This window comes from Pipistrellus kuhlii, unplaced genomic scaffold, assembly GCF_014108245.1.
Source record: "Pipistrellus kuhlii isolate mPipKuh1 unplaced genomic scaffold, mPipKuh1.p scaffold_m20_p_10, whole genome shotgun sequence".
NCBI lineage: Eukaryota > Metazoa > Chordata > Mammalia > Chiroptera > Vespertilionidae > Pipistrellus > Pipistrellus kuhlii.
The window spans coordinates 51537657-51555553 of NW_023425405.1; the positions used below are offsets into that span (position 1 = coordinate 51537657).

The 17897-nt window shown below is 37.2% G+C and overlaps 1 protein-coding gene across 1 annotated transcript in view; it reads right to left on the bottom strand.

Moving 5' to 3' along the window:
- COG5 (component of oligomeric golgi complex 5) overlaps nt 1–17897 on the bottom strand; it is a 135033-nt gene that overhangs the window by 108798 nt on the left and 8338 nt on the right. Inside the window, exons 3-6 of the mRNA XM_036429725.2 lie at nt 15758–15815; nt 13979–14033; nt 13807–13876; nt 4641–4761 (exon numbers count right to left, since the gene is read on the bottom strand). Coding sequence (XP_036285618.1) covers nt 4641–4761; nt 13807–13876; nt 13979–14033; nt 15758–15815 — 304 coding nt within the window. The remainder of the gene's footprint in view (nt 1–4640; nt 4762–13806; nt 13877–13978; nt 14034–15757; nt 15816–17897) is intronic.

Genomic DNA, 17897 nt, shown 5'->3' on the forward strand with positions numbered 1-17897 from the left:
CCTGTATGGTTTTATCAATATCTATAATAATAAAAGCATATTATGCTAATTAGACTGAACATTCTTCCGGACGAAGAGGGGGCTGTGAGCAGCCTGGGGAAAGAAGGCCTACCCTTGAGAGAATTTCATGCATCAGGCTCTAGAAAGAGAGAGAAAGAGAGAAGGGAAGGAGGGAGGGATAGATGATAGACACTAGATACACACACACACAGTATGTGTGTGTTTGTGTATATATGTATATGTATGTATATACATACGCATACATACACTAGAGGCCCCGCGCATGAAAATCATGTGGGTGGGGTCCCCAGGCCTAGCCTCCTGCAATCAGGGCCATCTTCTGCCTGTTTGCCAGTCTCCAGGTCAAATGCTGCGTCTGCCGCCAGGATGTCAGGCGTTGGGATCACCAGCTCATCCCCGGCTGCTCGGAAGCTCAGGCCTGCTGGAAAGCATGTGCCAGCCGACCGCTGATGGAATGCGTTGCCCACCTGGGGCCACTGCTGCTGCTGCTGCTGCTGCCGCCGCCACTAGGGTTCAAGGTGCTGATGGAAGCTGTGGGGCGCACCCGTGACCTATCCAACCCAGCGTGAGTAGCCCCAAGCGGGTAGTGCATTCCATTAGCAGCCAGCCTGGCACAAGCGAATGGAGATGAAGTCACAGGCGCTTGCTTTACCACAGGCTTGAGCCCTGGAGCAGCCAGGGATGAACTGGTGATCCCAACAGCCTGACAGCCAGCCGGTCCTCCTACCACCCACCCAATTCCCCTATTCACCATCAATGATCCATCAGAGCCTGCAGGCGGGGGGCAGAGACCAAGAGGTCAGCGTTCAGCCCACTCGCCAGTCCCCAGTCCTGCCCCACCACCGCCCATGGGCCAAGGGGTAGAATCAAGAGATGGCCAATGCCACCTCATGGTGACTGGACCAGCGGTTGTTCCAGTTGTGATGCTTATGGACAAAATATTCTGTTTCAATAAAATTCCGGAAAAGAAATAATTGCCAGAGAAATGGTTAAGTGTAAGCCATAAACTTGAATAGCCACCTGAACTGAGGGAAAGACTAACATTTGCAGATTGACACTCCACTCTTGCACAAAGGAAGCTGTTAGCAAGTGCTAAAATGACAAGTTAAAAGCCTGAATTTTTATCAACCAATTTTCAATAATCTACTTTGCCTGATATTTCTGATCCTCATTAAAACATCTTCCTACTGATGATTCAAAGATACAGTTAGAATAGATACAATAAGAGCTAAAAGAACTGTGCTTTCAACTACATGGTAAAAGACACCATATAAATATTTTATCATAGTTGTAAATACAAAAAGTAAGATACAAGAAGCTTTTACTTTTAAATATGGTACTCTTATCATACCATTTATATTAACAAATATGCCTACTAGTTCTATAACACATAAATGTTTCTAAAAACTTAATGAATAACATATGTCACAGGATCTAGTAGGCAGATACAAAAAACATCCAGACAAAATTGTCAAGGAGCAATAACCATAAAATCCTAGTTACTATCATAAACAAGTCTGTTATCTTGTAAGCACTTAAAAAAATCATAAAAGCACTTTTAAATGGCCCCTTATAATGGCACTTAGCCCTCACTTGCCCAAATTTGAGCATTACATAAAGGGTAGGGTTGCATGCACTTACAATAGCGGTGGTGGCAATAAGATAAATATGTCAACATCGATATCACAAGGCAAAGTACAGCTCCCATTAAGAATACAAATGAAGAGCAACGGGGCTGAAAGGAAAAGGAGCACATGTACCTGGAAAAGCTGCAGAAAGGAAACGGCCACTGAAATGAACTTTAACTGAGAGATGAGATGGCTGATGCCACCTAGGCAACAACAGCATATCAGGCAGAGACACAAGCATGAGCAATTACACAGAAGCAAGAAAACGAAGTCTCCAGACCAGGAACAATCCAATTTGGCTGGTGCACAGACTAAAAATATGGAAGCAGGGAGGGAGACATCATGCTGGAAAATAGGTTATAATGCTGTCAGGCTAAAAAAGTTTTAATTTAAATCCAAGCCCAGCGAGTCTTTATAGGTTTGAGGGCTTCTAAAATACATATACTTACACTTTATTTCTATTATCATAGTTTAAGCCCCTAATACCTAGACCTGTGATCGGCAAACTGCGGCTCGCGAGCCACATGTGGCTCTTTGGCTCCCTGAGTGTGGCTCTTTCACAAAATACCTATTTTGAAGAAGTGGCGTTAGAAGTAGTTTAAGTTTAAAAAATTTGGCTCTCAAAAAAAATTTCAATCGTTGTACTGTTGATATTTGGCTCTGTTGACTAATGAGTTTGCAGACCACTGACCTAGACCATTATATTAGCCTTTGACCTGGTCTCTCCATCTCAATCTCTCAATTTGCATTTTCCACTTCTAAAGTACAGTTCTGCTCATTTTCATCCCGATTACAGCAGATGTCCCATTAGATATGTTTCATCGAGTCTTAAAATACAACATAATATTAGAAATTAAAATCCAAATATTAGTAATAGTAACATCTCTACGTTTTCCAAATGTAGAATTAGAGATAACCCAAAAGTTATACAAAGACACAGCTTTGAGAAAATGTCATTAAAAAAATGAATGTCTAATTCTATTTTCCCATTAAAAACTATACTTTCTCATAAACTATACTTTCTCAAAAACCTCTCATCATCATTTATAGTAATAAAAGCGTAATATGTTAATAAGACCAGACAGCCAATCGACCTTCCGGAAGAAGCTGGGACTATGAGGGCCAAGGCAAGCCCCAGCAGCTGCGAGGGCCAAGCCCCTTGCATGAATTTCATGTATTGGGCCTCTAGTAGTATTTATAAAACTATGGGTAAAGCCAACACCTCATTGGAAGGATAGTGGGTTTATACTCTGCACTGCACAAACTCAAAGCATTATAATTGATATTTGTGCCTGATTTTTTGCAAGTTAAAGCAAAAACTGAGACCGGTTTGGCTTAGTGGATAGAGCATTGGCCTGCGGACTGAAAGGTCCCAGGTTCGATTCCAGTCAAGGGCATGTACCTTGGTTGTGGGCACATCCCAAGTAGGAGGTGTGCAAGAGGCAGCTGATCGATGTCTCTCTCTCATCGATGTTTCTAACTGTCTATCCCTCTCTCTTCCTCTCTGTAAAAAATCAATAAAAAATATATTTAAAAAAAAAAAAGTTAAAGCAAAAAATAACTTCTGATACTAGGATTTTTATACTCCTAAATTTAGCACAGTCTAAAAAATACAATCATTACTCACTGCTAAAAACTTAACTTTTTATACAATATCTTCCAAGCAATTACAAATCACAAGTTGGATATATTCCTAATGATGTGCCTAAGCAATGTATTTAAGTATTATAAATTGAAATGTGTTGAAGCATGATTTGTGAAAGATATTAGATTTCTTAGTTAAAATATGGAATAATCTTTATTAGATAGTTGAAATATCAAACAGAAAATTTCAAAAAAACATGTAATACACAGCTTTCAGATATTATAATATATTGCTGTAACTACTTTCACAGTACACCACCACGACTAAATAGAATCTTGATATTTGAGATGAATATAAAGACCTTTTGAACCTACAAAGTTACAAATATTATTAAACACATCCACTTCAGAAAAATTACTGTGTGCCTATTTGAAAAAAAAAAAAAAAACAACACTCAAATCCTCATTAAAATGCATGTGCTTGGTAATTCTATGCCCACTCATAGGTATTCAAAGTTTTGCCTAAAAATTATCAACTGCTTCATCACAGATCTTGCAGCTTTTTAATAGTAAAAAAAACATGAATGTTAAACCCTCGAATGTCAAGAGTCTAAATACTTCAGGAACAAATAAAAAAATGAATTCAATAATCTTCTAGGCATAATGTCAACATGAGATTTGTCACCTAAAAAACAGTATTTCTCCTATATATTTCTCCTAGGGAAATAAAAACTTGTACACAAATGTTTATAGTAGTTCTATTCATAATCACCAAAAACTGAAAATGCAAATTTCCTTCAATCAGTGAATCAAAAAACAAATAGTGGTACAACCACACAATGGTATTCCAACAAACACAAAGTAACAACTACGGTATATACAAAAACTTAGATAATTTTCAAAGGTATTATGCTGAGTACAAGAAATCAGTCTCAAAAGGTTACATTTAATTCCATTTATATGACATTCTCCAAAAGACAAAACAACAGTAATGCAGAATCAATTGGGTGGTTGCCAGGGTTAGGAGTGGGGGAGGGGAGGTGGGTAGGCATTATTATAGAAGGAGATCATGAGGGTGAGGGGAGCTATTCTGTACCATGACTGTGCTGGAGGTTACAAGAATCTATATATAGGTTAAAATTCATAGGCCTATATTTTAAAAAGGCCACTTATACTATATGGTAATTTTAAATATCAACAGCATTTCTAAGAAATCAACTAATTTTACTCACCCATTTTGAAAAGTGTGACAATGTTGTAAACAGTCAATTATTAAATAAGTTTGCTCAATAATTTTTGTTAATGGTGATAAGATTAAAAAAAAAACACACAAACACACACACACCAAAATCAAGTGACTGAAAAAACCTTTAAAACTCTACTAGCTTCATAATCAAAAGGACTTACCAAGCTCATTGAGACTCTGGGCAGCTTTTGTTATTTCTCTACTACCCCCTTGCAGTTGTCCTTGGAGTCTCTTACTGAGATGCAAGATGCGAATTATTCTCCGAAGCAAATCACAGGCAACCTGTACAAATATCATAATGTTCAATAAGTATGCAAATCTGGCCCTAGCTGATATGGGTCAGTGGATAGAGCACTGGCCCTCTGACTGAAGGGTCCCTAGTTTGTTTCTGGTCAAGGGCATGTATGTACCTTAGCTGAATGCTCGTTTCCAGCCCCATTTGGGGCGTATGCAAGAGGCAACCAATCAATGTCTCTCTCTCACAGAGATATTTCTCTCTGTCTCTCCTCCTCCCTCTACTCTCTCTAAAATCTATCCCCAGGTGAGGATTAACAACAAAAAAATAGGTAAATCTGTCCATTATTTCCAAATGCTACAGACTGTCTTTTTTGTTTTTCCACCACTGAGTAACCTAAATAATCACAACTTTTAAAAGTCATCATTTCAAAAACTCCAATTTCTCCCCAATGGAGAGAAATTGGGATTGAGATGCAGTGAAATCCAGGGACTCTTCTCTATGCCAGTGGTCCTCACTCTTGACTTCATATTAAATTCAAGTGTAGGTTCAAAACGTTCCAATGCTTAGACCATAGCCCTGACCACTTAAATCAGAACCTCTAGCAGTGGGAACTAAGCATATATATTTTTATCAATAAATATCCTAAATGGTGCCAATGTGCAGCCAAAGCTGACAACCACTGTCTAGTACTGCCCAGCTTCATACTATGGCGTTTTATTGTTTCCAATCCTGGTTTCTCTTTTCTAGGTCCCTAGGGAATCAGACTTAAAACTTCTCCCAATTTTACTAGGCCTTGAAGAGTAAGTATGCCCTACTTGGATTTTCCTACTTTTTTATCACTAATAATTATCCAAGAAAAAGTTACTTAAAAAAAAATACCATATATGACCTCCTATTACCTTTTCATTATCAGATCCAACACTGGTTCTTTACCTATCCGAAAGACTATGATATGAAGAAAAGACTGATGTCTTTCAGGGCACTTTACTACAGAAGCAGGGCCCAGGACAATTGCCCGGGGGAGAGTGGGGAGAAAAGAGACTGGTGAAATAATGTATAGTAGTATGTAATGACCTTCAGCGTCAGCAGTGATAATGAAGAAAAGAGACAGTCTATGCTGCTGCTGCATTACCACCATCTTTGAATGGCCCTGAAGCTGGCTGAAAAGCAAGGACATCTGCCATCTAAAGAGGAAAATCCCTTTTTTTTTAAATAATTCTTTTTATTGATTATGGTCTCACCTAATTGTCCTGATCCCCCCATTCCCATCCCAACCCCTTTCCTACATATGTCCCCAACCCCCTGTTGTCCATGGCCACTGGCCAGGCGCATATGCATGCACACAAGTCCTTTGGTTGATCTCTTCCCCTTACCCCCACCCTCCCCTACTTTCCCTCTGAAGTTTGAGAGTCTGATCGCTGCTTCTCTTTCTCTGGGTCTGTTTTTGTTCATCAGTTTATGTTGTTCATTATTTCCTTTAGGTGTGTGAGATCATGTGATCCAAGAAATACCCTTGTAAGAACCTAAACTGCGACAAGCAATAATGGTTATGCTGAGAGGCAAATGAATCAGTCTGTAGTGAGTTCCTTTCTAGGCCAACAGTTCTTTTGAGTCACAATGTCAAATAGTTCCTTATGTGTACATGTCAGCCCTGATATTTCAGATCTGGTTGGTGGACAAATGGTGGTAATGCAGGTCCGGCCATCTCTGGTTAAAGAGGAAAATCCTAACTAGTGGCAATGAATATTAAAAGCACTGAGAGCACAGGGTCCCTGAGGCTCCAGCTATAACGATTTGGTTTTTCTGAGTGAAATATACACATACCAGAGCCACACAGCCACATTCATGCACCCATAACATACACAACATATACAAACCTAAAATCAAATACGCGTTTATAAACGCGTATTTGATTTTAGGTTTGTATATGTTGTGTATGTTATGTTGTGTATAAGTCATAAGTCAAAAGCAACAAGGTATTAAACATGTTTGCCTGACTGCACTTATGAGTAACTATAGTCTGAAGAGCTTAAAATAATAAAGTCAATGACAAATAAGAATTAACCCCCTAGAATGTGGAAGATTTAGGCATCTTTATCTTTTAATTACTATATTCTATTTACTTTTTGAATAGATAATATAAGCATATGATTCAAAAGATAATGTCACCCTGATATTTCTATGTCCCAAATATGAACTTCCCCAAAATAACCACTATTATCAGTTTCTTGCTTGTCAGACTGAATTTTTAGATAGACCATTTGGCAAGTAGAATCCCTAGCAATCGCTCCTCTGGGATTCTAAATACATCATGAGAAATACAGATCATACTTTAGTCTAATCAGAATTATTCTGACAGAATTCCCCAGTACCTACCCAATAAAGGATATAGCCTCAAACATTAAATCTTTGAGCTTATTTCTAATGCTTTTACTTTTAACCATATTAATCTGTCACCAAGTCTTACTGAGGATTTTTCTGCTGCATAACATAATAGTTGCTTTACTTCTATTCCTACTAGCATCACCCTAATCCAAATCTTTATCACCTTTATCTTAATACTGTGGTCTCCTGGCCAGCTTTCTGAAATCCATCCTGCCATATTTATTGTCTTAGAAACAGTTTTCAGCACTCCAGCCCCATTTTTAATAAACTTCATTGGCTTATTATGTTGAATATTCTCAAAATAGCATTTAATAAAAGCCTCAGTCAACAAGTCTTAGATAATCTGTAATGCATCACCTTTCACCATTTCCTAATACAGTTGCTTCCACTCCAATCAATCTCTTTTTCTTCCTCATTTATTATCAAGTAGAATACAAACATATTATTCAGCACTAAAAATAAATGAGCTATCAAACTATGAAAAGACATAAAGAAACTTCAAATGCATATTACTAAGTGAAAGAAGCCAATCTGAAAAGGCTACATACTCTATGATTCCAACTATATGACATTCTAGAAAAGCCAAAACAATGAAAACAGTAAAAAGATCAGGGGTTGGAGAATGAATAAGCAAGAGAACAGAGGTTTTCAGGGCACTGAAAATACTCTGTATGGCGCTATAATGATGAATACATGTCATTATACAGTTGTTCAACCCCACAGAATGTACACCAAGAGTGAACCCTAATGTAAACTATGGGTTTTAAGCGATTCATCAATTGTAACAAAGGTACCACTCTAGTGGGGGGATGTTGATTAAAAGGCTGTGCATGATGGGTGCAAGGGATATATGGGAATGATCTGTATTTTCCTCTCAAGTTTACTGTAAACCTAAAATTAGTCTTAAAAAAATAAAGTCTTTAAAATATATAAATAGATATAAATACTACATAGGAAATCAGATACAGAAATCACCACTAAATAAACTTGGAACCACCACACAGATCAGTTGAAAGAACCATGTCAGCCACTATAGAAGGCCTCCAAGTAACCCTCTGCCAATCACAAAACCCTCCATCCATCCCCCTCTACTCCTCATTCCAACCGAAAAAAACCCACTATACTACCTTTTGTGGTAATCACTTCCTTACTTTTATTTATGATTTTAATACTGAAATGCATATACATAGATGCTATATGTTAATTTTTCTTTTTAAATGTATATACATTCCCTAGCCATCTTTTCTTTTCTTTGCAATCTGTTGAATATATTGGATCATTTGTCCTATACAGTTTCCCACAGACTGAATTTTCTAGCATCTCCATAGTGTAGTGTAACATGTTCCATATCTTCTATACTTCCTATACATTAATAGTTGGATGTAGGCAGTTTCATTAGATTCAGGTTTAATATTTTTGATAAAATCATTCATTAGGTGGTAGAGTACTTATAATACATGTATGATTTTCTTTCTTTTAGTGCTGTTAGCAACCACTGAAACAATGTCAAAATCCCAATGAAATGATGATTGTAAAATGCCGATACTACAATTCTATCATTTCGTCTTTGATAGAATACAAAATTTCTCTACTAAAAAACACAACTTTACCCCAACTACTATTTGTTTAGCCAGTAATGATCATATAGAAAAGTAAGAATAAATACTTGATTCTTTGCATGGTTTATCAGTTTTCAAAATTAAAAACTGCTTTCTTACATCCACCAAAGATAAAGAATCGGTTTTGTTTCAGCTATCATTATAAACTCAGAGATTTAAGCATAATAAAGAATGCCAATCCATTGTAGCTCTTATCCTTATAGATGCTCACACTGTCCCACTTTTGGCCAATTTGAGCCCCTGAAGGTGATCAAATGTACAGATCTGTGGGGGAGAGAGGTTTCCTGGGACACAGAACTTTCAATTCTAGCACTTGGAGAGTTGGTCATCCTAGAGCAGAGGTGGGAAACATCCAGCCCAAAATCGTTGGGTCTGGCCCTGCCAAGGCATAGGGGTGAGTTAATTAACTGTCTGACCAAATATAGCAGGCTAATTTTTAAGTGGATAATTTTGTATGGCCTCGAATGATGTTGAAAGTATCCAAATGGCCCTTGGCAGAAAAAAAGATCCCCCACCCCTGCCCTAGAGCCTCGTCAAGTTGGCTGCTGAATCATTTTTTTTTTTTTTTTTCTGAATTGGAATTCTTTTTTTTTAAGAGAGAGGAGGGAGGGAGAGGGAGAGGGAGAGGGAGAAACATCAACGTAAGAGCACAAAATTGACGGGCTGCCTCCTCTATGTCCCTGACCATGGACTGAGCCTGCAAACTGGACATGTGTCCTGACCAGGAACCCAAACAGCAACTTTTCAGTCCACGGGAATACACCCAACCAACTGAGCCACACTGGCCAGGGTGGCTGCTAATTCCTTTTGTCATGACCTCTAGTTAGTAGTTGTTGGTGGTATAAAAATATTTTAGGATCATTTTATATAGTCCATGTCCCAGACCTGAAATGAATGATTTATCAAAGGAGCCCTGGTTCCTTTTAGAAATCAACAGCATGTCAAGACCACATTCTGGGAATACAGGTTTTCGTTCCTAGGACTTTTCAGAAGATAAACATAGAAAATGTTAGAATTAAAAAATTACATCAATATTCATTTTTTTTTTATTCCACAACACATAAAAATTCTCAGATTAACATTATACATATACATTTTTACAAAAATATACACATTTATAATGTACATTCCATTTTAAGATAAAATAAGTTCATACTGATATTTTGATTAAAAATCAAGAACACAGGGTTTGTATTTAATCTTCTAACTTACTTCTTCACACAGGGACTCCCGACTCTCAAGACATAGGAAATAACAGAATTATAACACTTTAAAATTATTCCTTAACTGCTGAAACCGGTTTTGCTCAGTGGATAGAGCCTCAGGCTGTGGACTGAAAGGACCCAGGTTTGATTCAGGTCAAGGGCATGTATGTTGGTTGCGGGCACATCCCTAGTAGGGGATGTGCAAGAGGCAGCTGATCGATGATTCTCTCTCATCGATGTTTCTAACTACTCTCTATCCCTCTCTCTTCCTCTCTGTAAAAAATCAATAAAAATAAATATTTTAAAAAAATTATTCCTTAGCTTTGCTTCACAATGCACAGAAAACATTATCTTAATATAAAACCAGCCCTACAAAAATATAATTGCTGAAGATAGTTTTTAAAAGAATTTTTGTGCCCTAGCCAGGTAGCTCAGTTGGTTATAACAGCAGTTGCCAACCGGTGGTCCACGGACCACTGGTGGTCTGTGAAGTCCGAAAGGTTGTTGACCGCTGGGTTAGAGCATCGCCCCCGATATGCTAAGGTTCCGAGTTCGATTCCAGGTCAGGGCACATACAAGAATCAACCAAAAAATGAATAAAGAAGTGAAACAAATCGATGTTTCTTTTTCTCTCTCTTCCTCTCGCTCTCTATAAAAATTGTTTTGCACATGCTCTTCACACATTTTTCTATAATTAAATTTTATTTCTTTGCCAAAATATACAGATATTTAAGTAAGTCAGAGAAAGACAAATACTATAAGATTTCACTTATATGTGGAATCTAAACAGCAATACAAATGAACAAACAAAACAGAAACAGACTCACAGAGAATAGACTGATTGTTGCAAGAGGAAAGTGGGTTGAAGGAATGGGTGAAAAAGGTGAATGAATTAAGAAGTACAAATTGCTAATTACAAAATAAAGTACAGCACAGAGAATATAGTCAATAATACTGTAATAACTATGTATGGCGCCAGGTAGGTAGAGGGGAACACTTTGTAAAGCAGATGACTGTCAAATTAATATGCTGTACACCTGAAACTAATACAAAATAATATTGAATGTAAACTGTAATTTAAAAATAAACTTTTAAAAAATACAGCTATTACAGACTATACTCTCATATACTATCAGTCACTTAATCCTAATTCAAATATGCATCACTAGTCTTACTTTGATGTTTCTCTAGTCATCTTGGTTCTCAAGACATTAACAGATTCCTAGGAAAAGCTCATGGGAACCACCCACATATAGGAACCTGTATCCTTGCAAGTGGATAGCAATCTCTATATTTGAAAATCAGTTTGGTTGGTATATCAGTTTCTATTGCTGCATAAGAAACCAACCCAAAAACTTAGTGGCTTAAAATGACCTGTTATTTCTCACAATTCTGTAAGCCAAGTATTTAGGCAGGGTTGAACTGCTCCATGAGGTATGACCTGGGATTACTCACTATGCTGCACTCAGTTAACAAGGCTCATCTGGATGGAATAAGAAGGCTTCCTCACAGCATAATGGTGTCAAGGTATTTAGATTTCTTACATGGACAGTGGCCTTCTCAAAACTGAAACAAAAGTTGCTATGCTCCTTGAAGAGAAGGCCGAAAAACTAGCACAGCATCACTTTCACCAGCATGAGTTCCTTGGTTCTGCTATCCTAGTAGCTCTATATGTTTTACAGTGTTTGGGGCCAGTGGCATTTTATGCTGCTGCTGTCACCTTCCCTCTTTATTCCTTCCTAGTATATTCACTTGTTTGGTGGATAGTTATAAAGCCAGTATAATGAGTCATTATTCCATATTAATAATACAGACAAAATTATTTGATATATCAACTGTAAACTAAAAAGACTCCTACAAAATATAAAATGAAAACCATGTACATATAAAACATATCAAAAAGAAAAAAGGTTTTATGGATGATTTCCTCCTTCATTCCAATATTTTCTTAAACATTCTTATTTATAATTTCAAAGTTAAAAAAGTAAATAAAAAACTTTTAATTGAAAAGCTAATGTATATTTATAACTTAAAATATTAAGACAGTTCAAAAAATAAGTTAAAATGATAAAAACGTATATAATATGTATGTAAATTATCTCAAAGCCACTATATTTTTGAAAACATGATTAAAAGTATTTAAAAACTTACAAGATATTTATCCTCAGGTGAGGATTAAAGAAAAAAAAAGATTTGAAGTTAAAAACTCATTTTCTTATATAAATTTAAGATAAAAAATTTAAATATCCTATGTAAGGAATAATAGACTCCTCAAAACTTCTTTCTGAAAGAATGTTACTAAAATGAGCTAAGAGAGAGCTAAGACAGAGAATGATTTTTAGGGTGATAATTAAATTCAAATCATGTATTCATGTACATAGATGAACTCAGAAGCTTCTGCTTGAAGAAAGAGTGAAATGGTAATAAAAAGCAAAAAGAATTAAGTTTAAATGTACTTTCTTCCAATTGAGGGTATAATCATAGAGATTTTAAATTCAAGGCAAAAATAACTTCGTAGCTATTTCTTGCTTTCAAATACCACATGTATTTAAATGAAATAGAAGCTCAAAGAATAAAAAGATTAAACAGGAACATTAAAGTTTCCCAGACAACGTGAACAGAATAAAAATGGGTAAGTAAGCTTTCAAAGAGGCCTCAGACTTCAAAACTGTTTGAAGGGCAAAAAATTTGTAAGATAAACATCCTCCCTAAGGTAAGAGTGTATATGAGTCAATACAGGAAGAATTAAATACTGGATATAAAAGTACCAAAAAGTACCTAGGCATATTTCTTTTTCCTTTTACTCTCTTCTCTCTTCCTTCCTTTATAGTAATTTCACCAAATTCAACTTGTCTCTATAGCATAACATTTTTTAGAGTAAGAGCACAAAATCAGGGCTAATAGTTAATAACAATAATAAAGATAAAAAGTGCTTATCTTAATCACAATCTTAACCTCTTATGCTTGCATCACCATAAAAAATAAAAACCTCCATAAAAGAAACTCTCACAGCTTCAAAGAATTATAGCATTTTAGAGCTAGAAGAAAATTCACAAGTCACTCCACACTTTCATTGTAAAAATATACTATACCACTACCACTACAACAAAAATGATAATTATGTGAGCTAAAGAATGTTTTAACTAACCATGTTGTTAAATCATTTCACAATATATCCACGTCAGATCATCAAGTTATACACCTTAAACTTATACAATTTTACATGTCAATTATATCTCAATAAAGATGGAGACAGAAAGGCACTAAAGTTCGTTCATCATCATGCAACTAGTGATAAAGCGTAGCAGTCAGAGCTCATAACTCCTAACCTGCGCTCATCCATACTTTATGAACCCAGATTTTTTGTTTTTGGTGTTGTTGTATTGTTTTTTTTTAATGTCTTTATAAATTTTTAGAGGGAGGGGGATAGAAAGAAACATCAGTCAGCTGCCTGCATGTTCCCTATGGGGGATTGAGCCAGCAACCTAGCATCTGCTCTGATGTGAATCAGACCTTGACTTCCTGATTCATAAGTTGATGCCCAACCACTAAACAACACTTGCCAGGCATAGGAATGTTTCATTTTGTGGTGGTTGTTTTTTTTGTCGTTTTTTAAAAATATATTTTATTGATTTTTTTACAGAGAGGAAGGGAGAAGGATAGAGAGCTAGAAACATCGATGAGAGAGAAACATTGATCAGCCGCCTCCTGCACGCACCCCCGCTTTCCCCCCACAGGGAATGTGCCCTTGACTGGAATCGAACCTGGGACCTTTCAGTCCACAGGCTGACGCTCTATCCACTGAGCCAAACCGGTTTCGGCAAAAAATATATCTGTGTGTGTGTGTATATATGAAAAGACATGAAAAGTGAAAACTTACCTGAAGTCTTGCTAGTTGTGCAGTACGGGATACTATTTTATTATATGGCTCAAAAATTTTTGCTTTCATCCTAAAGGAAAATAAAGAGAGGAGTGATAATAAAATCATCTTCAAAAACATCAACAGGTGGTAATCCTTCCATTCCAATTATTTACAAAATGATTAACAGTACCTGTCAACAGCTCCTTGTAACGCCCCAATTCTTGTCTGCATCATCTGAAGAACACCTAGAAAAACACAGCAGTTCACATTGCTTTACAAATTTACAAGGGCTCAAGTTGGGTAAAAAATTAAATTAAAAGGAATATATATACATATAAACATATATAGAGAAAATTTCAAGTTTTTCTGCCACCACAGTAATCTAAGCAACCAATACCTTTACCTGCTTTTACTATTGTAAAAGCCTCTATCTCCCCCCCCCACCCCCCCAATCCTTGCTCTGTTGTAGGCAATTACAGATATGAACACAGCAAGGACAACAGGCCAGATACAGAAGGGAAGGCTCTAGGTGCCTAGCAAGGTACAATCACCTGTAGGGTGAGAACTCACCCCAGGGTGACTTTTCCTCCCTTAGCATATCACTGGTCACAGACCCCCTAACCTCTCTTCCCCAGAGATAACATCTAGGTCTCAACTGTATTTCAGTTCCAGGCCCAAATAAGCAAAAAAACCAGCCTGATATCAGATACATAGAATAATGACACCCTGCCCTGCTTGGTGTTGGCCAATCAACCAGTGGAGACAAGAACCCTGAAAGGACACACATGGAAAACTGCTTAATATTCTATTGAGACCTTCTTCTGGGAGCACCCCTAAAATCTTCACCCTTAAAACCCTCAGGACAGAAGAACCAGTGCACTCTCCCTTCAGGAAGCACACGCCTTTCCCTGTCCCCTCCCTGCCCCAGGACTTTACCGTTAGCTTCCTCACTCCCAAGCTCCAAGGACCTTCCTTTCCTTTACTTATTTATAACTTCAAAGTTAAAAAAGTAAATAAAAAACTCTTAACCTACATAACTCGTTTCCTTAGCCTATTTCTTCTAGGAATTACTTCCTCTACCTCCGTGATTTACCAACTAAATATTCTCATACAGTTTGGGTCTTGGTTCTGAATTCTTTCCCAGCTAGAACCCAAGTACCAAGGTTGCTGAATCTGGAATCTAGCAAAGTCTCAATTAATAATAAAATGAATAAATGAACAAAAAATAAACGGGGTAACTTTTAATAAAATAGGTTTGATAAATACATCTCCAAACTAATTATATAGTAAATATTAAAATATATTAGAAAAGACATGATAGAAAAAGCAGATGAAGTACAAGTTGGGATAACACTCCTTTTCAAATACATATCACACTTTTCAGTATCCTATATACTAAAGCGGTAATATGCAAATTGACCCTCATGCCCTTGCATCACAAGATGGCTATCCCTACACTTTCACAAGATGACCACCCCATGTCATTCAAGCTTATTTCCACTACAAACCATTCTGGTGTTGCTGATATTAGAGTTGTTTTAATTAACAGGTAATAGAAGTACTATATATGTGCCCGGAACTGTTCTAAGCATTTTGCTAACTCATTTAATCCTCAGAATAACACCATGTTTGTACATATTAATACTTTTCTCCTTTATAGATAAAACTGAGGCACAGAAACATTAAGTAACTTGTCTAAAGTCACACATCTAGCAAATGGAAAAACAAGAATTTGAACCCAGATAGTTAGCTCAGGGTTCAGCAAAGCTTTATTACAGATTTATTAGAGCACAGCAGACACATTCATTTGTATATTTTCTGGCTTCTTTCACTTTGCAATGGCACTTTAGTAGTTGCAACAGAGACTAGTTTCAAAGTCTAAAATATTGACTAACTGACCCTTTACAGAAAAAGGTTGCCAATCCCTGGTCTAGTTCTATATAATCTGTAACAGTTAATGGAAATATACCTTCCAAAGACTCAATCCCAGTTGCTTGTGCCAGTAAATCTTCATGTCTTGCAACAACCTGAAAATCAAAAATGAATAATCAGCATATGCTCTAAGTATAAGATATTTTCTATTGTGATTGCTATGTAACCATATAGAAAGGGCACAAACATTAACATAAAAAAATATATAGGTGCTTAAGATGCGTTATTAGCAGGAGCACAAACACACTTACAGCCTTTTCACTAGCCCCTCACTTTCCCAATAGGATGTGCAGGTGGAGTTGTGCCAAAACTGAAAAAATAAAAAACAGCCAGAGGAGAAACCAAGATGGCACATAGGCAAACACCTAAACTGCTGCCTCACACAACAATTTCAAAACTACAACTAGAAGACAAAATGGACATGATCCAGAACCACAGGAAGGTTGGCTGAGTGGAAATTCTACAACTAGAAGGAAAGAGAAAAGAGACTCACAGGAGCTGCAGGAGGCAGAGGTATTGAGATGGCGTGGAGAGGACTGGCAACTGAGGATGCGGCTGTCTTTTCCAAGCAGGAAGGAGACAAAAGCTCCCGATAACACTGAACTTCCAGATGAGACTCTGGGAACCCAGACTCATTTGGAGAGAAACTGGACTGTCTGGCAGCGGGTGGAACTCGAGGGGGCTTTCTCTCAGAGGTGCTTGCAGTGATTACCAATAGACACTGAAACCCAGGGGCCTATTAGAGTAGGGCTGACGGGAAACCAATGCTGTCTGCTCCACCCTGAAGCTCCACCCCATCCAAGCTGAGCACAGAGATTTTTGCTAGTCTTGTCTCATAGGGGTATCTCCAGCACAGAAGTTCTCCCAGCAAAGACACAGCTGATCCTCACAGCCAATTGGCCTGGAGGTCAATTCCTCCCAGAAATACTAACAACAATCAAGACTTAACTACAACAAGGATGAGAACACAGTCCACAAATGGGTATACCAAGAGTGTCCACCTCAAGTAACTGGGGAGGCCGAACCACTGGGCCTTATAGGGCACTTAGCACACAAAGCCACTCTATCAACTCAGGGAAGCAGCCAAAATGCGGAGACAAAGAAAGAGGTCACAGATGAAAGAAATGGATGAAAGCAAATGACTGGATATAGAGTTCAAAACCACAATTATAAGGTTTTTCAATAATTTTCTAGAAAAAGCCGATAAATTTAGCGAGACCCTCAAGGATATGAAAAGGACCAACTAGAAATTAAGCATACACTGACTGAAATAAAAAATATTATACAGAGATATAACAGCAGACTAGAGGATTGCAAGAATCAAGTCAAAGACTTGAAATACAAAGAAGCAAAAAACACTCAACCAGAAGAGCAAAAAGAATTAAGAATTCAAAAGTATGAAGATAGTGTAAAAAGCCTCTGGGACAACTTCAAGTGTACCAACATCAGAATTATATAGGTGCCAGAATAAGAGAGAAAGAGCAAGATACTGAAAACCTATTTGAAGAAATAATGACTGAAAACTTCCCCCACCTAGTGAAAGAATTAGACTTACAAGTCCAGGAAATGCAGAGAACCCAAAACAAAAGGAATCCAAAGAGGACCACACCAAGACACAACATAATTAAAATGCCATGAGCAAAAGACAAAGAGAGAATATTAAAAGCAGTAAGAGAAAAACAGTTAATTGCCTACAAGGGAGCACCCATACGATTGTCAACTGATTTCTCAACAGAAACTATACAGGCCAAAAGGAAGTGGCAAGAAATATTCCAAGTGATGAACAGCAAGAATCTACAATCAAAGTTACTCTATCCAGCAAAGCTATCATTCAGAATTGAAGGTCAAATAAAGAGCTTCACAGATAAGAAAAAGCAAAAAAAAGAGTTCATCACTACCAAACCAGTATTACATGAAATGCAAAAAGGTATTCTTTAAGAAGAGGAAGAAGAAGAAAAAGGTAAAGATAAAATTTATGAACAACTAATACTTATCTATCAATAAGTGAATCTAAAAATCAAGTGAATAAAAAAATCTGATGAACAGAATAAACTGATTAATATACTAGAATTAGGAGCATAGAGTGGACTGACAATCCTCGGAGGAAAAGGGGTGTGGGAAGACACTGGACAAAAATCATACACCTATGGATGAGGATAGTGGTGGGGGTTGGGGTT